This window comes from Chiloscyllium plagiosum, unplaced genomic scaffold (genome assembly GCF_037043375.1).
Source record: "Chiloscyllium plagiosum isolate Xiang-an unplaced genomic scaffold, Cpla_swu_hap1 HiC_scaffold_8, whole genome shotgun sequence".
Lineage (NCBI taxonomy): Eukaryota > Metazoa > Chordata > Chondrichthyes > Orectolobiformes > Hemiscylliidae > Chiloscyllium > Chiloscyllium plagiosum.
In genome coordinates, this window is record NW_028270146.1 from 48,714,075 (window position 1) to 48,734,569 (window position 20,495).

At 38.4% G+C, this 20,495-nt stretch overlaps 2 protein-coding genes across 2 annotated transcripts in view; one reads left to right on the plus strand and one right to left on the minus strand.

Moving 5' to 3' along the window:
* Nucleotides 1-630: 630 nt before the first annotated feature.
* LOC122553543 (creatine kinase B-type) lies at nt 631-16,416 on the minus strand. Its single transcript, XM_043697503.2, has 8 exons — nt 16,265-16,416; nt 15,025-15,230; nt 13,954-14,108; nt 11,722-11,854; nt 7,348-7,519; nt 5,235-5,358; nt 4,956-5,145; nt 631-1,009 (listed from the first exon to the last, which is right to left on the minus strand). The coding sequence occupies exons 2-8, from the start codon at nt 15,215-15,217 to the stop codon at nt 831-833; spliced, it is 1,146 nt and encodes a 381-aa protein (XP_043553438.1). The 5' UTR covers nt 15,218-15,230; nt 16,265-16,416; the 3' UTR covers nt 631-830.
* A 104-nt stretch (nt 16,417-16,520) lies between these two features.
* The window catches only part of trmt61a (tRNA methyltransferase 61A), a 38,692-nt gene continuing 34,717 nt past the window's right edge, over nt 16,521-20,495 (plus strand). The window contains exon 1 of the mRNA XM_043697504.2: nt 16,521-16,555. The gene's annotated coding sequence lies outside the window, so the exon portion shown is untranslated. The remainder of the gene's footprint in view (nt 16,556-20,495) is intronic.

Here is a 20,495-nt window from a genome sequence, read left to right on the forward strand (position 1 = left end):
TTAAAAAAATTGGCTGCTTGCTCAACTTTACAGTCCAAAAAGATGACAGAAAAGTAACAAGAGGTTCTTAAATAATTAAAGACTGATGAGGTAGACATGGAAAAAAAAAGAAAGTGCTTCCAGAAATTAGGGAATTCAAAACAAAATTGAATAGTAACCATATCCATTAAAGGGAAGGCGAATTTCAGTTTCAAATTCTAACTAGTGTAGAATTCTTTCACAAGGAGTTGCTGAGGTAAATAGCATAAAATGGGTTTATTCTAGACAGCCACAAAGCAGAAAAAAGAAAGGTGTAGAAGGTTGGACGGATTGTTTTAGTGGAGGTAGGATGGCAGAAGGCATGTGGAGCATAACACAGCCATTGATCATTTTAACAAAAACCTGTTTGTGTCAAACTCAATATGATGCAGAAGAAATCTAATCCCAACATTAAAAATTACTCCAATTACAAAATTCAAAGGCTCATTTGTGTGTTACTGTTTGAATAGACCTGGTATAAATAGAATTTAAGCAGGAAACAACTTAGGAGTGAGATACTGAAACCACCAAAGCAGTTAAAAAAATGCAAGCTACAATAGCTGGCCCATAGAAAGGCTTAAGCAAGATTCTAAGAAAATTACTATGCACTCATTTGTGAGGACCAAAGTATATTTATTCATTTTAATTCATCAGAATAACAATGCAGTGATTATAATTTGAAGACTACTACATTTATGGAAGATATTTTCCTAAAGACAACACTTTCCCAATCCAGACTGGCATCTTGAGGTTTTCATAATATTATACAATATATCCATTGAATAGTTTAGAAGTTGTGCGATAAAGTGACTTTACTTCTGAGCTGGGATAAGATCATCGATAGCCTGACGCTTTTCAAGGCGTTTCTCCATTTCAATTAGCAGCTTCACACCATCGACTACCATTTGAACCAATTCGACCTCAGAGAAACCCAAACGATCAGCATTGGAAATATCAAAAATACCACCAACTGCAGCAGTATCAACACCACCTAACAATGAGAAAGCAATAAATATCACTAAGTTAGAGTTGTAATGAAATACTAAAATCCAATTGACCCAAAAAGACAAAGCAGTTTCCCTTTCAAGTAAATTTAAAGTCATTAAGATACATTGTCTGTTTTAGGATGTGAATATTCCAGACAGGCAGGCAACAAAAAGTGGGATTTAATTAACAATTGCAATAAAAAAAAGTTTTAAATTACACCAAGTTCCTTTTAAAAGATAAATTGCACAGGCAAATTGCAAAAGCAACACATCCACAAAAGCCTTTCAACAGTTTTTTTGAAACTGATCCATAAAATAAACAAGCTTAGCTGTGTCATGGAAAAATAGAATGTAGAAAGGAAATGAAAAAGACTAAAAAAAAACTTTTACTTCAGTATTTTTCCAATATTGTAATGTAGTCTGAAGTGAATCATGCTTTAATCTTGGGACAGTGCTTAAAATTACAAAATAAAAATAGCAACTACATACACTAGATCTGCGGGGGGGGGGGGGAAAGAATGTCAAATCAAGTGATAATCCAAAGACTGGTTTAAGTTTATTCACAGAATCCAAATTAGGCCCAATAGATAAACCTGATCTCTCTCAAAAGGATGACACGAACAACCAACGTACAAGTAGTTTCCAACACCAATGCAGAAAATAATGGTCTTTCTTTGTAAAATTGGCTTTGTTCTAAACTACTGTCAATCCCATCTCAAAGGTATGAGCTTTGATTCTTCATATATTTGTTCTTTTCCTTGAGCATTTTATTTGTAGATCCCCCCCACCCCCATCTGTTTGCTAGCAAGCTAGGCAATTGTTTAAGACATTAAAGTGCTTTTGAAAGCAGTAAATCTAAGCTGCATTGTAGGGATGGACTTCATCCTCTCCCACCAGAAGTGTTAAAGGCATATGCATACAATTCAGCAGCTAGCTTTTCTAGCATCTACCAGCTTTTCTGACATCAGAAAGGTGTTGGGTAGTTTGTCTGCTCAAGGGCCTATTAAAGCCTTCAAAATGCCTCAGATGATCACACAGGATTCATCCCATCACCTACATTTTGCCTGTCAAGAAAGACCACTGCCATGTGGTGGCCCAGCAGGTGAGCAGAATGTATATTCTTTCGGTTCCCCAGAGGCACTCTCCTTCTAGAAGGGGACTTTTGCCCCATTAATGTCCTTAACCCTCTGTCTGGCCTCTTGAACCCAGCTCTCAATCCCAAGTAATGGGTAACTCGTGGTCAGAGCAGTGACCACTGCTCTCAGCTGACAGTGCTGGCACAGATGCCTGGTAGCTTGCAAATCAGACTTCCTCCAAAAGGAAGGGCTAGTCTCACGTGCCTGGATAGACTCGGTTCCAAACCTTTAGTCAGGACAACCATGGAGAACATAACAGGAAAAACAGCAACCTAAACCTCATGCATTCTGTCTTACTTTGTAAAGTTCAGCTTCTTTTATATGTACTTTAAAGATGGATACAGAACCCCATCCTGGACTTGCCATTTAATAAAAGAAAAAATTTGAGTTCTCATCACTTATCTTAACCAGCTTCCATAAAAGAGGTGGAGGCACCTCAATTCTTAAATAATCAGGTGGCAATCTGAATTCTAGGAATGAGTGACTGTTATATCCACTTTATCTGAAATGGTTCTCTGGTTTGTGCTTGAAGGATCAATCACTAATTATGCAGACCAAAAATTTACAAGAGTGCTCAATTCATACTTTGACAGTCTCAAAGTGTTCTGCAACAATTGCAGAATCTTGAAAAATAATTGTTTTCACCATTTTGCCAAATGCATGTTGTAGATTCAGTTGCCAATAAATTTAGAATCCATATTTGGCTAAAAAATTAATTTAGAAATGAATGGATGGTCAAGGATAGCCAGTATGATTCATTATTAATTTTGTGTCAAAGAGAAGATGCATGAAACACATGTATATGACTGCCAGTATGTTGCACAAGTGGCCTTTTCAGAAGGGCACCAGGAGGCAGCTTCCAGTTAGATTGGATGCTAACATTGAAGATGGCATCCTCATACCTAATTTTCCAAGTCTCACAAACTAATTTAGAAGAAGTTTATTCCACCACATCTTGTTGTTTCAAGATTAAAAAAAGGAGGTACTGGACTTGATTTCAGGCACAGGTATTGGTCACTGTTTAAAACATGTCAGAGACGCAGGATGTACTTGAACATCTATATGAGCTTCCAGCCAGAATGCAGGAAATGAGATCACAGATGCCAATATTCCAGAAAACAAAATTATTAATCTGCAGCATAGCTGGAGGGCAAAGTGAAGAGCAAGCTACAGCAGAAGGCTGATGGATTTTGCACAAAGTACTTGAGGTCTCAAGAAGCCTGCCAAATGGAATTGGGACAATGTCACGGAGCAAGGAGGAATCCAGAACCAACTTGGCACAGGACATTTTAAAAAGCTTGGAACCTGTCTGTTCCAGTCTTGGAGCAGTGGCCAACTCCATCAGCACATTTGTGAATTCCAATATAACTTTTCATTTATAGCCAACATCACAACTGCATTCCCATCACATTATAGCTACCTGGAATCTCTTGCTCTACTGCCTGCAATTAGGATGCATTGAAAAGATTTGCAGGTTGATGTTCAACTGGTTTGATTATGTCATGAATACATGTTCCTTGGCTATTAGGTCCTGGAGCAGATCTTGAACCCATGGCATCTAATTCAGATTAACTTGATTCAAGTCTGATCTTGCATGATAACAAAGTTGTGGCTAATATTGTTCAAAAAGGCTTGCAGGATCTTAACTGTAGAGCTAGTTGCTTCCTAAGATGGTAAGGATACTGCTCTGGACAAGTTACAGTGGACCATGACTCAAAAGCTAGTTGTCTTCTTGAAGGCATCTTTCATCTTCATACCACCACACGGTTGATGCCCATCCAAGATGGTGCACCTCTCAGGGCTTTCAGAGAGAGTTACTTGGTAATCTTTCAAGTTCATCTAGGAGTGTATATTTCTCATGGACTGTTAGCAGCCTTCCAAAATCCAAGATAAAGCCACTGAACATTGCTTAGATAATAATAGAGGAAGGTCACCAAAAAGAAATGTTGTAATGACTAGTGACAAACATAGGCAAGATGTCAGAATGTTGTTAAATGGAGATTAAGGATTACTGGTATCGAATTGAAGATTTCGTGGACAGCCTAACCATTTAAAAAAAAAAGGGGCTGGCTATATTCTAGCATCTCCAACAACCCATTTTTAGTGTGCTAATAGCAGTGTCCTTGTGTCACTGGGGTTTTGTACAGCATGCAAACCACCAGCAGTCTTGACATGCACCACAGAAATCCCCTCGAGTGGAGGTTTCAGCACTGAAAGCATTACTTCAGCATGTCAATGCTCTAATCTGATTAGATCTTATTTCCTAATTTTATGTATTGTGCATGTAAATGTTGATTGTGGCTGATTGTCAATGTGCACATTGACAGCAGTTTGCCTTCATTATAGCTACCCTATCTCATTATAGTGGCTTAATGATAGCTGGAACAGCAGACTAGAAACACAATGAATGCTTGCCAGGAAACCAGGAAGTGCTGATGAACAACAAATTGGAGAAACTCCACAGGTCAGTGACACAGACACATCAGTGAACCAGTAAATATTGCAAATAACACTAGCATGGTAGAGTCAGAATCATAGAATTTGTTGCCACACAGTCTCCTTCACAACTGTTGGTAAATGTAAAGGAGTTTACAGCTTTCCTGGAGTTTCTTAGCCACAAGAAATTCTAAAGCAAAACTTCTACCAATATGATTGATTGTAAGAGTTACTTGTTTGAAGAAGAAATTCTATTGTGCCAAATTCTTACATTTGGTCAGTTCACCTTGGATTATCTGTCTAGCACTTTATTGCTAGAATGTACTGTATAATATTCAGGGCTTTGCAACAATGTACTTTCTAGGCAAGATCAACCTACCTGTACCACGTTTCTGCAGTCGCAGCTTTTTCAGAATTTCACCAAAGTTTTCATTTTTGCTGAGATTAGGAAGCTTCACATGGACGCCAGCACGGAGACCTGTTCCCAGGTTAGAGGGGCATGTCAGGATGTAGCCAAGGTGCTCATTCCACATAAATGCACGACTATTGTTTTTGAAGACATTTTCGATCTAGAATTTTGAAAAGACAAAAATGTATTCAAAAAAAAAAACCACCACAGGCTTTTGGCTTTTACCAACCCAATGGTACAGATCTGTACCTTTGTTAGCCCTGTACAGAAACGGGTGAAGACTTCTTTCATATTTCCACCTTTCTGCATGGAAATGACTCGAAGATGATCTTCTTCATTTACCCAAACTAAGAAAGTCTTATTGTCATTGTGCCTAAAAAAAGAGAAAACTGATTAATTTGTAACCAATCAGTAATTTTCAATTTATTAAAGTCAGTGCTAGTGTATACAGTCACAACTAAATATTGTGCATTCGACAAAAACTCAATTAAAATAATTACATTTGACTTGTCACATTCATGTGAGCTCCAGGCTAGTCCCATTTATCTGTCCTTTCCCTGTAGCCCTGCTAATTTCACTTCACAATTGTCCAATTTCCTCTAGAAAGCCACAATTAAATTTCTACCCACCATCTCCATAGTGTATTTCAGATCCTAGCCACTTGCAGCTTAAAGACAAAACAAAAACTCATGTCTGGCTCTTATGTCAATCAGGTTAAAAACTGACACTAGTTTTCAACCCTTCAGCCAATTGAATCATTTCTGCCCATCTACTGACCAACCTCCATAATTTTGAATACTGCAATTCAAGTTGCCTTTCAGCATGCTCATCTAATGAAAGCATCCACAGCTTCTCCAATTTAATTGTGCAACTGATATTGCTCATTCCAGAATCTCAAATATTTCCAGTTCCCTCTCCAATGCACTTATGTCCTTCAGGTAGTGATGAGTGATGTCACTGGACAAATAATCTGGAATCCCTGAGTAATGCCTAGGGACATGGATTCAAACTGCACCAGGATAGTTGGAAGAGATTTAATTGTCACATTAAAAAAAACACATAGGGAATGAAAGCTACTCACAACAATGACCACAAAACTACTTAATTGCTGTAAAAACCCATCTGGTTCTCAAATATATCTTAGAGGGAAGGAAATCTGCATCATTATCTAGTCTTGCCTAGCTACACATGACCCAGAACCACAATGCAGTTGCTTTGGATACTCTTGAAGGGATATTGATGGACAAGAAATGCTGATCTCATCAGCCATGCTCACATCCCACAACTTGTGTATACCTAAACGTGTACACAAATATTCCAATGAGACCAAACCAGTGTTTTTTTTAGATACACATTTGTCATAATTTCCTTACTTTTGCAAGCAAAGGAACTGGCTTTAAATTGTGGATTTATATTTACTCCCTTAGAGTGCACTTCTCTGGTCTTCTAGCACTTGCTCATATTCAGGCAATGTTGGAAGATTACAGCCAACACTTAAAGAAAAGTAAGAATGGAAGTTCTGCATGTGTTGGTTTGGATCTCAAGTCCTGGTGTCTTATCAGGCAGAAGTTGGTTTGTCCAATCTATTGTTAGCAGAAGTTATATATTTGTTTTAAAGAATCAAACCAATATATTCTGTAACAAATTCAAAGACACCACCTTCTTTGAGAGTGTTATGTTGCATTGCGTGAAGACAGTCTGCACTTGTGTTTGCAACATCGGTTGGGGGGAGGGAAGAAGAGGAAGGCAAGCAGTAGCACCTGCTAGTATTCAAAATTTGTAAAATGCCTAAACTCACTTTTACACAATCCACCATAAACACTTGCAAGGTTATTATATAGGAACTGGTATTGGTTTAATTACCAATACAAAGTTCTTTCCAACTAAACTACGGAAATAAATTAAACCATGTTGGTGACCAAAAGGAGGAAACAGACTACATTGCGGAAACACCGACTTCTGCATAATAAACCTAACAATGAGTAATGGCTATACAGTGCATGTACATGCAAGCCAATTGAAAAGTAAGCTTCTAAAATAAAAGTCCAAACAGCAACCCCTTCCAGACCATCTTTGCAGAAAGCTGAACTTTCTCCCAAACTGTCCTCCACTTCAATATGGCTTGTATAACTTTCTAACTGCACAGTTATTTGCTAGTAGAGACAGAAAAACTACTAGCTGCTGGTTAATTTTAAAAAAAAAAGCACTTTAGGCTAACTTTACTTCGGAAATTGATAAACCCACCCTGCATTCAGTACATTAACTATTAATACAGTGCTTCAGCAACCAGCATTCAAAAGAGATGAAATAGTTTCAAATAAGCAAGCATTTCATTAGTTCTCGATTCCCACCAAGAACTGACCAGATGCCTCTGCCATCAGGCCAATCACGTGCCATCCCAGAAGCCAACAGCAGTGGAGACACAGGCTTGTCAAACAGGAAGTGGTCATCAATTAGATTCTGCTGCTCCTGGTCAGTCATGTTCTTCAGGGCGTAGTATTTTCCAGTAAACTCACCATCCAGACTTCCCAAAGCTAGTGAATAAATTATTATTATTATTATTATTATTATTAATAATAATAAAAAAATTACTTAAATTAGACTAGAGAATTTCCAAATTTAACAGTTTGGCTTGATTACATTGTTAAGTCAAAACCTCAAATGAGAAAAAGGAAAATTAAGCAAAATATCAAGGTTATTTAAGACATGGCAAATAAAAGATTAAATGACTGCCATTAACTCTTATTCAGAAGACTAAATATTGGGCTTGGAGAGGCTACATTTTAATCAAATGAAAACATGTGCAGCTGTCAATTAAACAAACACAGATTACAGGGACCAAATGATGCAAATTTTGAAAGCTTGGGCAAGCAGGTTTCCCCTAAAGTTCATTAATTTGGGCAGAATTGGTCTTGAGTCATGAGAGATGTTTCAGTAAAAACCTGATGATAGTCAACAGCAGGGATACCTCCAGAGACTGCAGGGCAACAGAAAGGTTGCTTTACTCTCAAAAGTGAAATCTAATGTATCTAGGCCCATGGTTCTTAATCTTTGGTCTCCTTGGGGACTCCTGCACAGACCTTTCAAGAATTCTACAATAGAGGATCAACACACAGGTGTATGATTGTATAGGATGCCATGTTTGAGGATAAGCAAGCCAGCAAAGGCTTGCTTTGTTCTCCATGCTCACTATAGTATACTTCCCAGTTATTCACTACCGTCCCCTTACACTTTTACTGTTCTGCTGTTCCTAGGCTGAAGTCCTCTCAGGATCTTGCTGTGGATAAAGTGACTCTGCAATGAAAAGTGAGCATTTTTTTCACTCCAATGTAATGTAGTTGCCCTTTTTCCTTAAAAGTGAAGGCATTGTATCCAAGGGGGTTCACAAGTTTATAATATTTAATTTAGAGGAGAGTCTGAGTACTTCCAGTTAGTTGTACAGCGCAGAAACAGGCCCTTTAGTCCAAATCATCATGCTGACTAAATACCCTAAAATCAATCTAGTCCCATTTGCAAACATTTGGCCCATATCCCCCTAAACCTTTTCTATTCATATACCCATCCAGATGTCTTAAATGCTGTAATTGTACTAGCCTCCACCAATCCTTCTGGCAGCTCATTCCATACATGTACCAACTTCAGAAAAAGTTGCCAACAAATCAGTTTAAAATTTTTCTCCTCTCACCTTAAACCTATGCTCTCTCGTTCTGGACTTCCCTATGCTGGCAGGGGAAAAAAAAAAAAGGAGACCTTGGCTATTCACCCTATCCATAGCTCTTTATTTTCTAAGCCTCCAAGGTCACCCATCAACCTCTGATGCTCCAGGGGAAATAGACCCAACCTATTCAGTCTCTCTTTTTGCTCAAATCATCCAGCCCTGGCTTTTCAGGTTTAACAGCATCTTTCCTATAGCAGGGAGACTAGAATTGAATGCAGAATTCCAAAAGTGGCCTATCCAATGACTGTACAGTCACAATATGATTTCCCAACTTCTATACTCAATGCACTGACCTATAAAGGCAGTATACCAAATGCTTTTTTTTCATTACTGTGTCAACCTGCAACTCCACTTTCAAGGAACTATGAACCTGCACCCAGTGGTCTGTTTGGTGACACTTCCCAGGGTTCGATCATTAATCCTGCATTGATTTGTCTTATCAAAAATGCAACATCTCACATTTGTCCAAATTAAACTCCATCTGCCACTTCTTGGCACAATAGCGCATCTGACCAAGGTCCCATTCTGCTGAAATAACCTTCTTCACTGTCCACTACATCACCCATTTGGGGTCACCCACAAACTTACTAACCATTCCTCCTATATTCATAGGAAAAAAGCAGTTGTCCCAACATTGCCACAAGGATCAAAATCACTGATCATAGGCCTCCAATCTGACCAGCTCTCTACCACCACCCTCTGTCTACTACCATCAAGCCAATTTTGTCCAAATGACTAGCTCTCACTGGATTCCATGTGATCTAACTTTGATGACCAGTCTACCATGCAGAACTTGAAGGTCTTGCTGAAGTCCAGAAAAAGCCTCCAGTCTTTCAACATCTCACCCATGGCTATTGATAAAAAAATCTCTCAGCAAGGGGGCCAGCAATCTCTTCACTTGCTTCCCACAAAGTTCTAGAAGTGTGTCCTGGAGATTTATCCATCTTTATGCACTAAGACGACAAGCATCTCCTCGACTGTAATAAGGATACTTAAGATATCACTATAAAATTTCTCCAAGTTCTCTAGCTTCCTTATCCACAGTAAGTATTGACAAAATACTCATTTAGTATCTTATCCATCTCCAGTAGTTCTACACAGATGGTCTTGATTATCTTCAAGGTGCCCTATTTTCTCTCTACTCTTTTGCCCTTAATGTATTTGTAGAAAATTGCTGGATTGTCCTTAACCCAATTTGTCAAAAAAGAATCTAGCAACTACAGAAAAAAAGTTAGAAAATCACTGATCTGAATTTTTGACAATTGCAGAATCTTTCAATGCAACTCAGTTGTTTCAATAACTTGCTTAAAATTAATGGAGAGAAAGTCACACTTACGGAGATGACCCCCAAGGTGAGCCACATTTATATCACCTGACAAAAGCAGCCATGCCCAATATTGATAAGCATAGTTTCCCAAGCTTTGCCAGGTTCTGCGATGGCCAGAATTGAAAGAAAGCAATGCTAGGAAGCCCCACTTTATCCTAAATGTCAGTGTTGATGATGATTGAGCTTCAGGTAGGTGTAGTTCCCACCCACACAGGTTATCTGCAGCCTGATGTGCTGTATGTGTGTACTCCAGCCTAATTATAAGCCACTCCAGGATAGTATGTGAAGGGTAGTGTAAACAGTTCAGGCTGTATGTTTCCATTTTTAAACAAAATTGCAAACCTGCCACTTAATTAAATTACCGTCACTCTTGCTGAAAGAAATTGTCTCAATGCTGGTGTTGAGAACTAGAAGGAATCCACATCCCTCTTTAGCATATGAGCAGCGATTTGAAAAAAATGGAAGAGCTGGAAACAAACTGAGGATACCAGCTTGCTAACCTTCATTTGTAGCAAGAGGTTACCTCACCTGAATATAAAAGGGTACAATGTAATTTTTCCTCAATTCGTCAGTTCTATTTTGAATAATTCAGTCAAAGTTGAAGCCAAAAAGAGATTCCTGCAATTATGCAAGTCATAAAATAATTTCATCAAAAAAAAGCAATTTTAAGAAATTGCAGAAGACTGATAAAACATTCCTTTTTTCATTTTCTGAGCTATGTCGTGGGATTATAGTGTAAAGTAAATATTCAGGGCTTTTCAGATTTCATTTAAACTTTGTAGGCTATAAACTGAAACACATGATTCCTAGAGCTTTGGCAATAAGTCAGTTACATTATTGCTTTCAGGGAGTGTCAGCAGCACCAAGAACTTGTTATTCACCCATTCATGCTATATTTGTACTTCAGCCCATGACCTTTATATTACTCACTTGTACCAGATAGGAGGAAATAATTATCTGGTGACAGCTCAAATTTTACTGGGTTTTCAAGCAATTGAAGTAGACACATTTAAACATCTTTCTTTATAGGAAAGAATGACTTTTTTTTACATATAGAGGAATATTCTCCTCTTTTGGTTTTAAGGCACACAGTTAACATTACATTCATATACATTAATTCTTGGAATGAAACAGCCAATGTGTTTAAAATCCACATTGTTTGAAACAAGAGGTCACAAGCACAGAGTACACAGTCATTCTCTTCCATAAATGGATAAGTATGTGGGTTACAGTTTCAGATGTAGTATTTACAGTTAAGTGGAGCATTAGATTTGCCAGAAGCTGCTCTTAGCTTGAAAAAAAAAGTGTTTAAGGAAGTATACTGAAAAAGGAGAGATTATTCCAGTTCCCATTTCATGCAAGACTCATGTTCTGACTGAATTCAACTAGTAGGAGCTTTAACTTTTGGGCAGAAGGTAATGTAGAATTTTTGAAAAAAAAACACACCAGCATTGGAACTTGAAAACAATAGAGAAACACCAGGGTAGGGGCAAATGAATATTAAAAGACAATAAAGATAATTTAAAAACTAGAGTAAATTTAATTATAGACTGTACTATCAAATAATTGAGCTCAATGCTGGTTTTAGATGATATTTGTGAAGTATAACATTTTCCAATGCCTTTGATGGTTCAGATTAAATATTAAAGATAAAATTAAGCAATTCAGTGACATCATCCATTTGACTTTACCTTCCTCTGAGAGTTTCTCAATAGCACGACGCTCCCCTCTACTGCAGTGAGGGGGAAGGCAGAAGCCACATATACTGCGACCTGTGCGGACTCTGCTGCTCAGCACATAATTGGAATCTAGGTCATCACCACCCTTAAAACAAACACAATCATATTTATTTCTTCCTTTGTGGGTTGTTAATCTATTAAAAATGGAATAATAGATGCAAGTGACCTCAATATTAACCAGACTTAATTACAATCCACCAAAAAGGGAATGCAATGCCAGCTTGGCTAGGCTTTTTGCTCACTTTCCAACTTATAACCTTATTTGGCAGCAGTTATATTGAATCATGTAGAAAAGCAATACAATTTCACATCTAGCATTAAAATTGGCAAGTAGCCAAATGGGCTTAAGTATTCCTAAAAACAGCAGTATGACAGAATACAAACTCACTTGCAATGTCAGTTCATTCAATAAATAACTCCAAGTAAGTAGATCAAGTTTAAAAACTAAATTGCTCAAGGCGTTCAGATGAAAAGGTGCAATACATAAATACCTTTAACTGGATACTGTCTGTAATCTCAGTTAAATATAAAAAAAAAAGTGGTGAAAATGACCAAATAAAATCAAAGTTTAATTTCCACACAGAGCAATAGGAGGAGGCAGAAAAAGGGTTTTCCTTGAATATAAAGTTTGCAAAAAACAACAATCCTAATTTGATTATTGTCCTACAATGCATTGATGTACATCTCATTTTATGCATGAATACTTCTTTGCATTCTCCTTCAGTAGAAACAGGCTGACACCAATGCAGCAGAGGGAATGCTGCATTGTTAGAGCTGTCCTCTTTCAGAAAAGAAAGACATTCAACTTTCTAAGCCTTTCTGTTATCACATTGAAACAAAGACCCCTGGACCCTCTTGTGAAAGGAGAGAGAGAGAAAATTGTCCCTTGTATTTGAGTGGGTTAAAAAAAAACACTCTGATCATAGTCATGCTGCCATTGGCAAACTCTTGCCACGTGCAAATTGGCTGTTTTATTTCTACACTACAGGATGTCAAGTGTACCTAGTTTGCTATAAACGAACATTTCTGGTATGGTCGGCGGTCATGTATGGTACGATATCAAGACAAGTATTTTTAGTTCCATTTAATACTAGCTAATCACAGCTAGTGTTGAGCTGTAGTATTGTTGGACATTTTATCAAAATCTTTGTAACTTGTACTACTCAAGTGTATTAAATGAAAATGTCAAAAGAAAAAGGAAAACATTTTATATTGAATGGGAAGTACATGCTGGCTGGTTAAGAAGTTAGCAAAGGCATTGCTGTTGAGAATGCACCAGTTAGGTGACTGACAGTTAACTGCCAAGTTTTTTTTAAAAAATTGGTCAAAGCAATACTCCAAGAATGGTATCAGAATGGGTGTAAGCTATTTCACTAAGTTGAAACAGGCAGTGTATATACATTCTCCATGGCAGCAGTTCTACTAATCATCCACAGAATACTCTAATGGTCTCACTTGACTATAGAAAATGCTGAAAAAGGTGAACAAATGAATTCAAGAGGGCAATTTAAATGTTTAATTTCCGTGTAAAACAATGGCGGAGATAGAGAAAGTTTTCCTTTAAAATAATTTTTTTTTGCAATGAACACTTTTACATTGGTATTCTTTCACATGGGGTTGGACCGAAGGGTCTGATTCCATGCTGTACATCTCTATGACGGTATGTCCTGATGAGCATAATAAAAAGATTCAACAAAAATACCTCTCAGTAATACTATCATTTGTTAAAACTAGCATAGGGAGATCACAAGTCAAGCCTTGCCAGTCCCATTAAAGGCATCATAGCAAGTTACAAAAATTCCTCCAGGCAGCGATTCTCGATGTTAAAAAAGTAGCATCAAAACTGAAATCAATAGATTCTTCACAAGGTTGCACAACATTAAAATAATGTTAGCAAATGCTCTGACAATCATTTAGCCTAGTAGAAGTATCTATGTAATGCCAGTTAAAATCCTTCCAGGTCAGAAAGTGTATAGTAGCAATTTTACATTCATTTACTCTTAAAATGTTAAAAACAATCCATTGTATTACTTGCACAGGTGCTCAACCCACAGGAGATTCAAGGTGGCAGTTCACCACAACCTTAAGGAGCAACTAGGGATGAACAATAAATGCTGGCCAGCTAACGACATCCACATCCCACAAATGAATTTTTAAAAATTCAATTAGGAAGAGATCCCTCACCTTGAGATTCTCATGGTTAAGATCAGTTTTATGCTTATCAGTAGGTTTGTAGCCACCGTGACGATCCCGAATGACTGGATCAAAGAGGTCCTTAAAAACCACATACGATTCTTCATCACCAGCTACACAACCTACTGTCATAATAAATGGGTGACCTGTACAGAAAAAAAGCACTTTAATGAATTTTAAAAGTAATCTGTAGCATCAGAAATATGTTGCTTTTAGCTTTTCTGATTGAGAACAACTTTTTCCAATCTTAGAACTGGATTGCAATACTGACCATCAAGTCTTCCAAAATACTTGCTTACTTCAATTGAGGTATACACGTTGATATAGAAACCATCGAGACGGTCGTGCAATATACAAGGATTGGTCTTACGTTCCTTGACAATAGCGAATTTATAAGCAGACAAGAAAAAAAAAATCACTCAAGACTAGAGTGGTGCTGGAAAAGCACAGCAGGTCACGCAGCATCCGCCAAAAATGATCACCCGGGCCACTAAGACAATCGAGTGGAACTCGATTAGTGAAGGAACTGGCCACTCATTCAGCCGATTGAAAAGTTTTACCGGGGTAATCAATCTCTGTAAATCATCGAGAGTAAAGCCAATGGGATTGGACTTGAGTTTCAATGTCCAGCATTTTGGCCATGTGGTTGTTGCGTTTGCTCAGATCAGAGCATTCTTCTGGGTATAATCTCTTCATCTTGAACGCGGTCATTTAGAGGTGCAGGGGGAAAATCACAACTACATTGAAATGAAAGCATAAGACGGATCATATCCCGGGTACCATCTACTATCTCTTCACAGAAGGTCGCTGCCGCGCAGGTATAATCCAATTCAATAATGCTTAACAACCTAGAGGCTAAAAATCAGAAGCATACTTTAAATAGTGTTTCGATTTTAAATTAATGATCCAAATCAATTATGTAATGGGTCGTCAGGGCAGGCTTTAAACACAACCAATATAAGGTCGGGGTTAGTATACATTTCCCAATTAATTTCTTAATGTTTTTTTGTAGAGCAACGCTTCTGTACGGAGGAAAGCAGATGGCTCACAGTACGGGTTTACCTGGGTTGTCAATCCCAGTCTGAATGACATCGTCAAGGGTAAATCCGCTGGAGGTTTGCTTATCTCTCAGCTTGCTATACATCTCCAGGGTCAGGACTTTAGCCATGTGGTTGTTATGTTGGCTCAAATCCGGGAATTCTTCTTTCCCGGAATATTTCATCTTCAGAAGGTTGTGACTATTGCTGAATGGCATGGTAACCACTTTACTGCGAACACAAACAAGAGTTTTAGAAATCACATTTTAAAAGACGGACTTTGAATAGTTTTGGTCCCAGCACTTCAAATATAATGGAGTCCCATTTGCGGCTATTAAAAAAACACGCTATTCAGCTAGAAAGCTGCTTTATAAACCGTTAATTCGAGAACAAGTTAACCGAAATTTGTATAGTGCTTGAAACAAATGATGTTAGTAAACTTCTGGACGATAACAGCAAAGTCTCTAGCATCTTTCAGACACTTTTCTTTCATTTCTAGGTCTCGGTCTCCGAAAATAATTTACGATTTCGTGATTTTATTTATTTGAAAAAAATAGATTTTTGACATTGAGCTTTTAATACTTTTGCCCTTCCGACATTGTGGATTAGTGAACAATAATCTCTTGATTATTTCAGAATTCTTCCGTATTGCTGAAGACACTATTGGATTCTCAAATAACCTTCCGATTACGTAAATTCCTCGTCCTTCATGACCCTTTCCCGTTGTATTCTATGTAAATTTGAGGACAACTCAAGTACAGCAGCTATCTACGTGTTAAAATCCAGATGTTACAGATTAAAACCAATGGATTAGCACAAATACCGTTCTTGATCCTTTCAGGCTTGCTGGATTCTCTCTTAGATGCACAAAAATTAAATTTGAATGAAGTTTCCAATATTAAAAGCATTTTACTTCCTAGGAAACTTTCATCAAGATAGAGACAATCCATGAACTCTAATAAAATTCCTTCAATCCTGCTTTATCAGTCAGTCAATGCTCAGGAGAACGCTCGGAGCCAAATTGCATCCGAGTGAATTATTTTAGAGGTAGGGAACGAGGAGTATAAATGTACAACTACAGTTGACTGTTTCGTTTCATTTCAAAATTATTTTAATTCACCTTTTCGAATGCTTTGCAATTTATTATATTTGCACTGATGCATCTTGCTAGAGTTTGCATTGAGAGTAAATACATAATAGCTTTGAAGCAAAAGATTGCAAATTATAGGATAGCGTTTAAACTGTTTTTTTTTAAATAACCTTACCTGAATGATGAGGATTTTTTTTGTTTTAAGAAACCAGTTTAATTCTCAGCCTGCTCTTCCCTCCTCAGCCTATCTCCACGCTACCCTGATTGGTGTCCAAGCGTTCCACACGTCCCCATTGGATTATATAGCGCGGCGAGAGTGCACTGCTATTGGCTGCTACTTTTAACCCCATTCACACCACGAACTGTCAATCAAAGTGGAACCGATTACGTCATCATCACTGGCCCAAGGGCATGTCGTGTGACATCATCAGTGTGCGGTCGGAGTCCACTTGTGGTGTGGGGGTTGGTGAGTTTCTCCTTTTTTTGTTATCACGTGTGTTCGTATAAGTTCTTGAAGAAAGAAGCGTTAAAGGTAAAACCTGTAACGGTTTGCCGAAGCATTCATTAAGATTGCTGGCGTTCAGAGGTTATGTGTGTGCTCCTGCGTAGGACGTTCCTACTAATGCAGGTGGTTTTGCGAGTGTGTTATTACCAACACTCGGTTTGCCCCACACTACCTTAGGTTTGTTTTACACACTGAATTTCAATTTAGCTTAGGTCTGGGCACCTATGAGGCGGCTTCTGGGCCACCATCATCAGAATTGTATTCAATAACAATATGTAAATTCATTGCCGTGTACATCTCTCAGCCTACCATGTCACCAAACCAGAGAATTGATCAGCTGAGAACATATGCCGCAGCACCATATATTCCTTAGAATGAGTTGGTGTCACACTCATCACAGGCATGTACCCTAAATAGCATATGTGATGGACAGAACAAAGTATTCTGCAATCAGTGGATCAGGTCAAAACTCTGCAGTCCTGCTATGTTTAGTCATATACAGTATAGCAGAAGAAAATTAAACCAATCAGTAAAGGAGACTGTGTGAAAGTCACTATCCTCATTGATTGGAGCCTGCATGTCGGTGCAAATGAAACTTAAAGCATTTCAACTATCTTTAGCCAGTAGAGTGAAGAGGATGGTGCATCTCAGTCTTTCCTGAGGTCCCAAACATCACATACTAAACTTTTTTTTTAGGGAAGACAATTTATTATCCTTACCCTGACTGACCTGTGGCTCAACATTTCAACTCCCCCTCCCACTCCACCAAGGACATGCAGGTCCTTGGACTCCTCCATCGCCAGACCATAGCAACATGATGGCTGGAGGAAGAGTGCCTCATCTTCCGCCTCGGAACCCTCCAACCACAAGGGATGAACTCAGACTTTTCCAGTTTCCTCATCCTCCACCCCACCCCACCTTGTCTCAGTCCCAACCCTTGAACTCAGCACCACCTTCCTAACCTGCAATCTTCTTCTTGCCCACCCCATCACCCCCACCTTATCACCCTCACCTTAACCTCCTTACACCTATTGCATTTCCAATGCCCCTCCTCCCTACCTTTTATCTTAGCCTGCTTGGCACACTTTCCTCATTGCTGAAGAAGGGCTCATGCCCGAAACGTCGATTCTCTGGCTCTTTGGATGCTGCCTGACCTGCTGTGCTTTTCCAGCAACACATTTTCAGCTCTGATCTCCAACATCTGCAGTCCTCACTTTCTCCAGGCTTACATGTGACCCACAGCAATGTGGCTGACTCCTAACTGTCCTCTGTGGAGGCCTAAAAAGTGACTCAATTCAAGGAAAATTGATGAGTAACAAATCCTGATCTTGCCAATGATGCCCACACTCTTATGAAATTAAAAAAAATGCCAGTTTTAATCTATTACAGACCACTGCATGTGATATAATGGCTAAAGATTATGAATAAAACTATAAGCATTGACAGCAATCTGGTGTTAGTTCTGAAGATGTCATCCAGAATTAGCCATGCCCCTTGCTAAGATGTTTCAGTGAAACTACAACATTGGCATTACCTGCCCTCCAAATCATTCACCATTTTTGTCTTCTCTCCAAAAACCGATCAAATCTAATTTGGCTAATTACCACTCCATCAGTGTATTCTCAATCCAATGTAATGTCAGGAATTGCATCATTGAGTGTGCCTTCAATTGGCACTTAACTCTGTAATAACCAGTCTGTCAGTGGTTTGTTTGAGTTCCACCAAGGTTATGAACCTCTGACCTATTTACAGCTTTGATCTGAACATATTTAATAGAGTGGAAATCAACAAATGAGGTGAGAGTACTGGTCCTGAATCAGAGAGTACTTGTTGGATGTAGATTCAAAGACTAAGTCAATGCAATCTTGGAACATTCTTCGTTGGTTGGAATCAACCAATTAGGAAATTGGTTGTTGTAGTTTGAGGCATTTCATCTGAAATTCAGAACACTAGGAGTTTCTCAGAGTAGTTTCCTAGGCCTGACCATTTTCAATGTTTTTCTTTATCATAGTGTCACAATTAGGGATATTGCCAAATGATTTCACAATAATCATCATTTGCAATTCCTCAGATACTGAAGCAGTCCATACCACCATATTACCAGCTTAGGCTAGTAAATGGCAAGTAATGTTTGTGCCATTCAGGTGTCAGGTAGTTAGTATTTCTAACAAGGCAAGATCTATCCATCTTTCCTTGACATTCAACTATATTACAGTTGTGAAATTCCCTATCATTGATATCCTCAGGTTACATTTACAAGAAACTTAGTTGAACCAGCTATATAAATACTTAAGCTCCAAGATCAGAACAGATGTTAGATGTTTTGCAGTGAGTCATTAAGCTCCAGACTCCCAAATGCATATTCACATTTGTGAGGTGCCTTGGAAGAGTGATAGAATACTCTTCACTTGGGCAAAAGTGAGGACTGCAGATGCTGGAAACCGGAGTTTAGATCAGTGTGGTGCTGGAAAAGCACAGCAGGTCAGGCAGCATCCAAGGAGCAGGAAAATCGACGTTTTGGAAGGACGTTTGCCCGAAATGTCAATTTTCCTGCTTCTCTGATGCTGCCTGACCTGCTGTGCTTTTCCAGCACCATTCTGATCTATACTCTTCACTTGCCTAATGAGGGTAGCTCAAACAATATTCAAGAATCTAAATGCCATTCAAGACAAAGCCCTTGATTGGCACCCCCATCCACCACCTTAAGCATTCCTTCCCTCCATCCCACCACCACAGCATTTTGGCAGCAGTATATCCTGTTTACAAAACACACTGCAACAACCCACAGCTGGTAGAACTAAAGGCTGCAGACCTGTGGATAGCTATTTAACTTTAGTTACATTTGAAGCAGACTGTCCATCAGTTTAGAATTTATTGGTAAACTCTGAATTCAATCTGATATTGTGAATTTATGTGGTGTTCAAAGAAGTTCTGTAGCGTAGAATTCTTTGGTTTAGTGTCAGAAAGTGCCTAGTCAGATGTATTACATGGCCAAGAGCAGAATAATGTACCCTGTGCTTTGGAATCTAAACCACAAAGCCTCCTTGTATTTGCTTTTGAGTAGGAAAGTCATTTTCTTTTGCAATTTAGTGCCAAATTAAGGTAGTTTTGTTTTGAGAAACTGCTTAAGCTCAGTTTGCCTAAGAACCTTGCCAAACAGTGTGGGATTGTTTATCCATTCAGTTGTGAATGGGATTTGATCTTGTAGGTGAATAGTTTAGAAATTCAGGGGATGTATGACCTAGTTCCCAATGACAGATAATTTTTAAAGCATAATCACTTCAGTAATATTGCACTTAAACTTAGATGCCAGTGACTGCAGCATGAGTAACATTGCATATTAGTAACCCTATTTGCACATTTATTGAGAGTTGGAACTAATGAAAGGTTATCTGTGTATATTCTGAGCTGTGATTCTAGTAGCAGTGTTAAGGGGTTTATTGTGCTAACTTGCAATGAGCAACATATAAAGTCCACATGAAACAATTGTTTCTGCTACTGTATTCTTGATACAAGTTTCATTACATCCAATAAATTAAAGTTGGATGCCTTGGCAGTCTAACTTTAACAGAATTAAAGCACTTGAACAACTAACAGAAGGGGAGCTAAGCACATTAGTGCAACAGACAAGGCTGAAGCAACAGCATTTATCCTCAACCAGAAGTAATGAGTGCATGATCCATCTTAACATTCTCCTGAGCTCCCCCATTGATCTAATCTCAATCATCAGCGAAATGGTGAATGAGGTTGTTGATGATATTTTCAAATGGTACTTGCAAACGAATGAACTGCTCACTGATGTTCAGTTTAAGTTCTGTAAAGAACACTGATATCCTGACCTCTTCCCAGCTTTGGTCTAAATATGGACTAAAGAACTGAACTCCAGAGGTGAGGTGAAAAT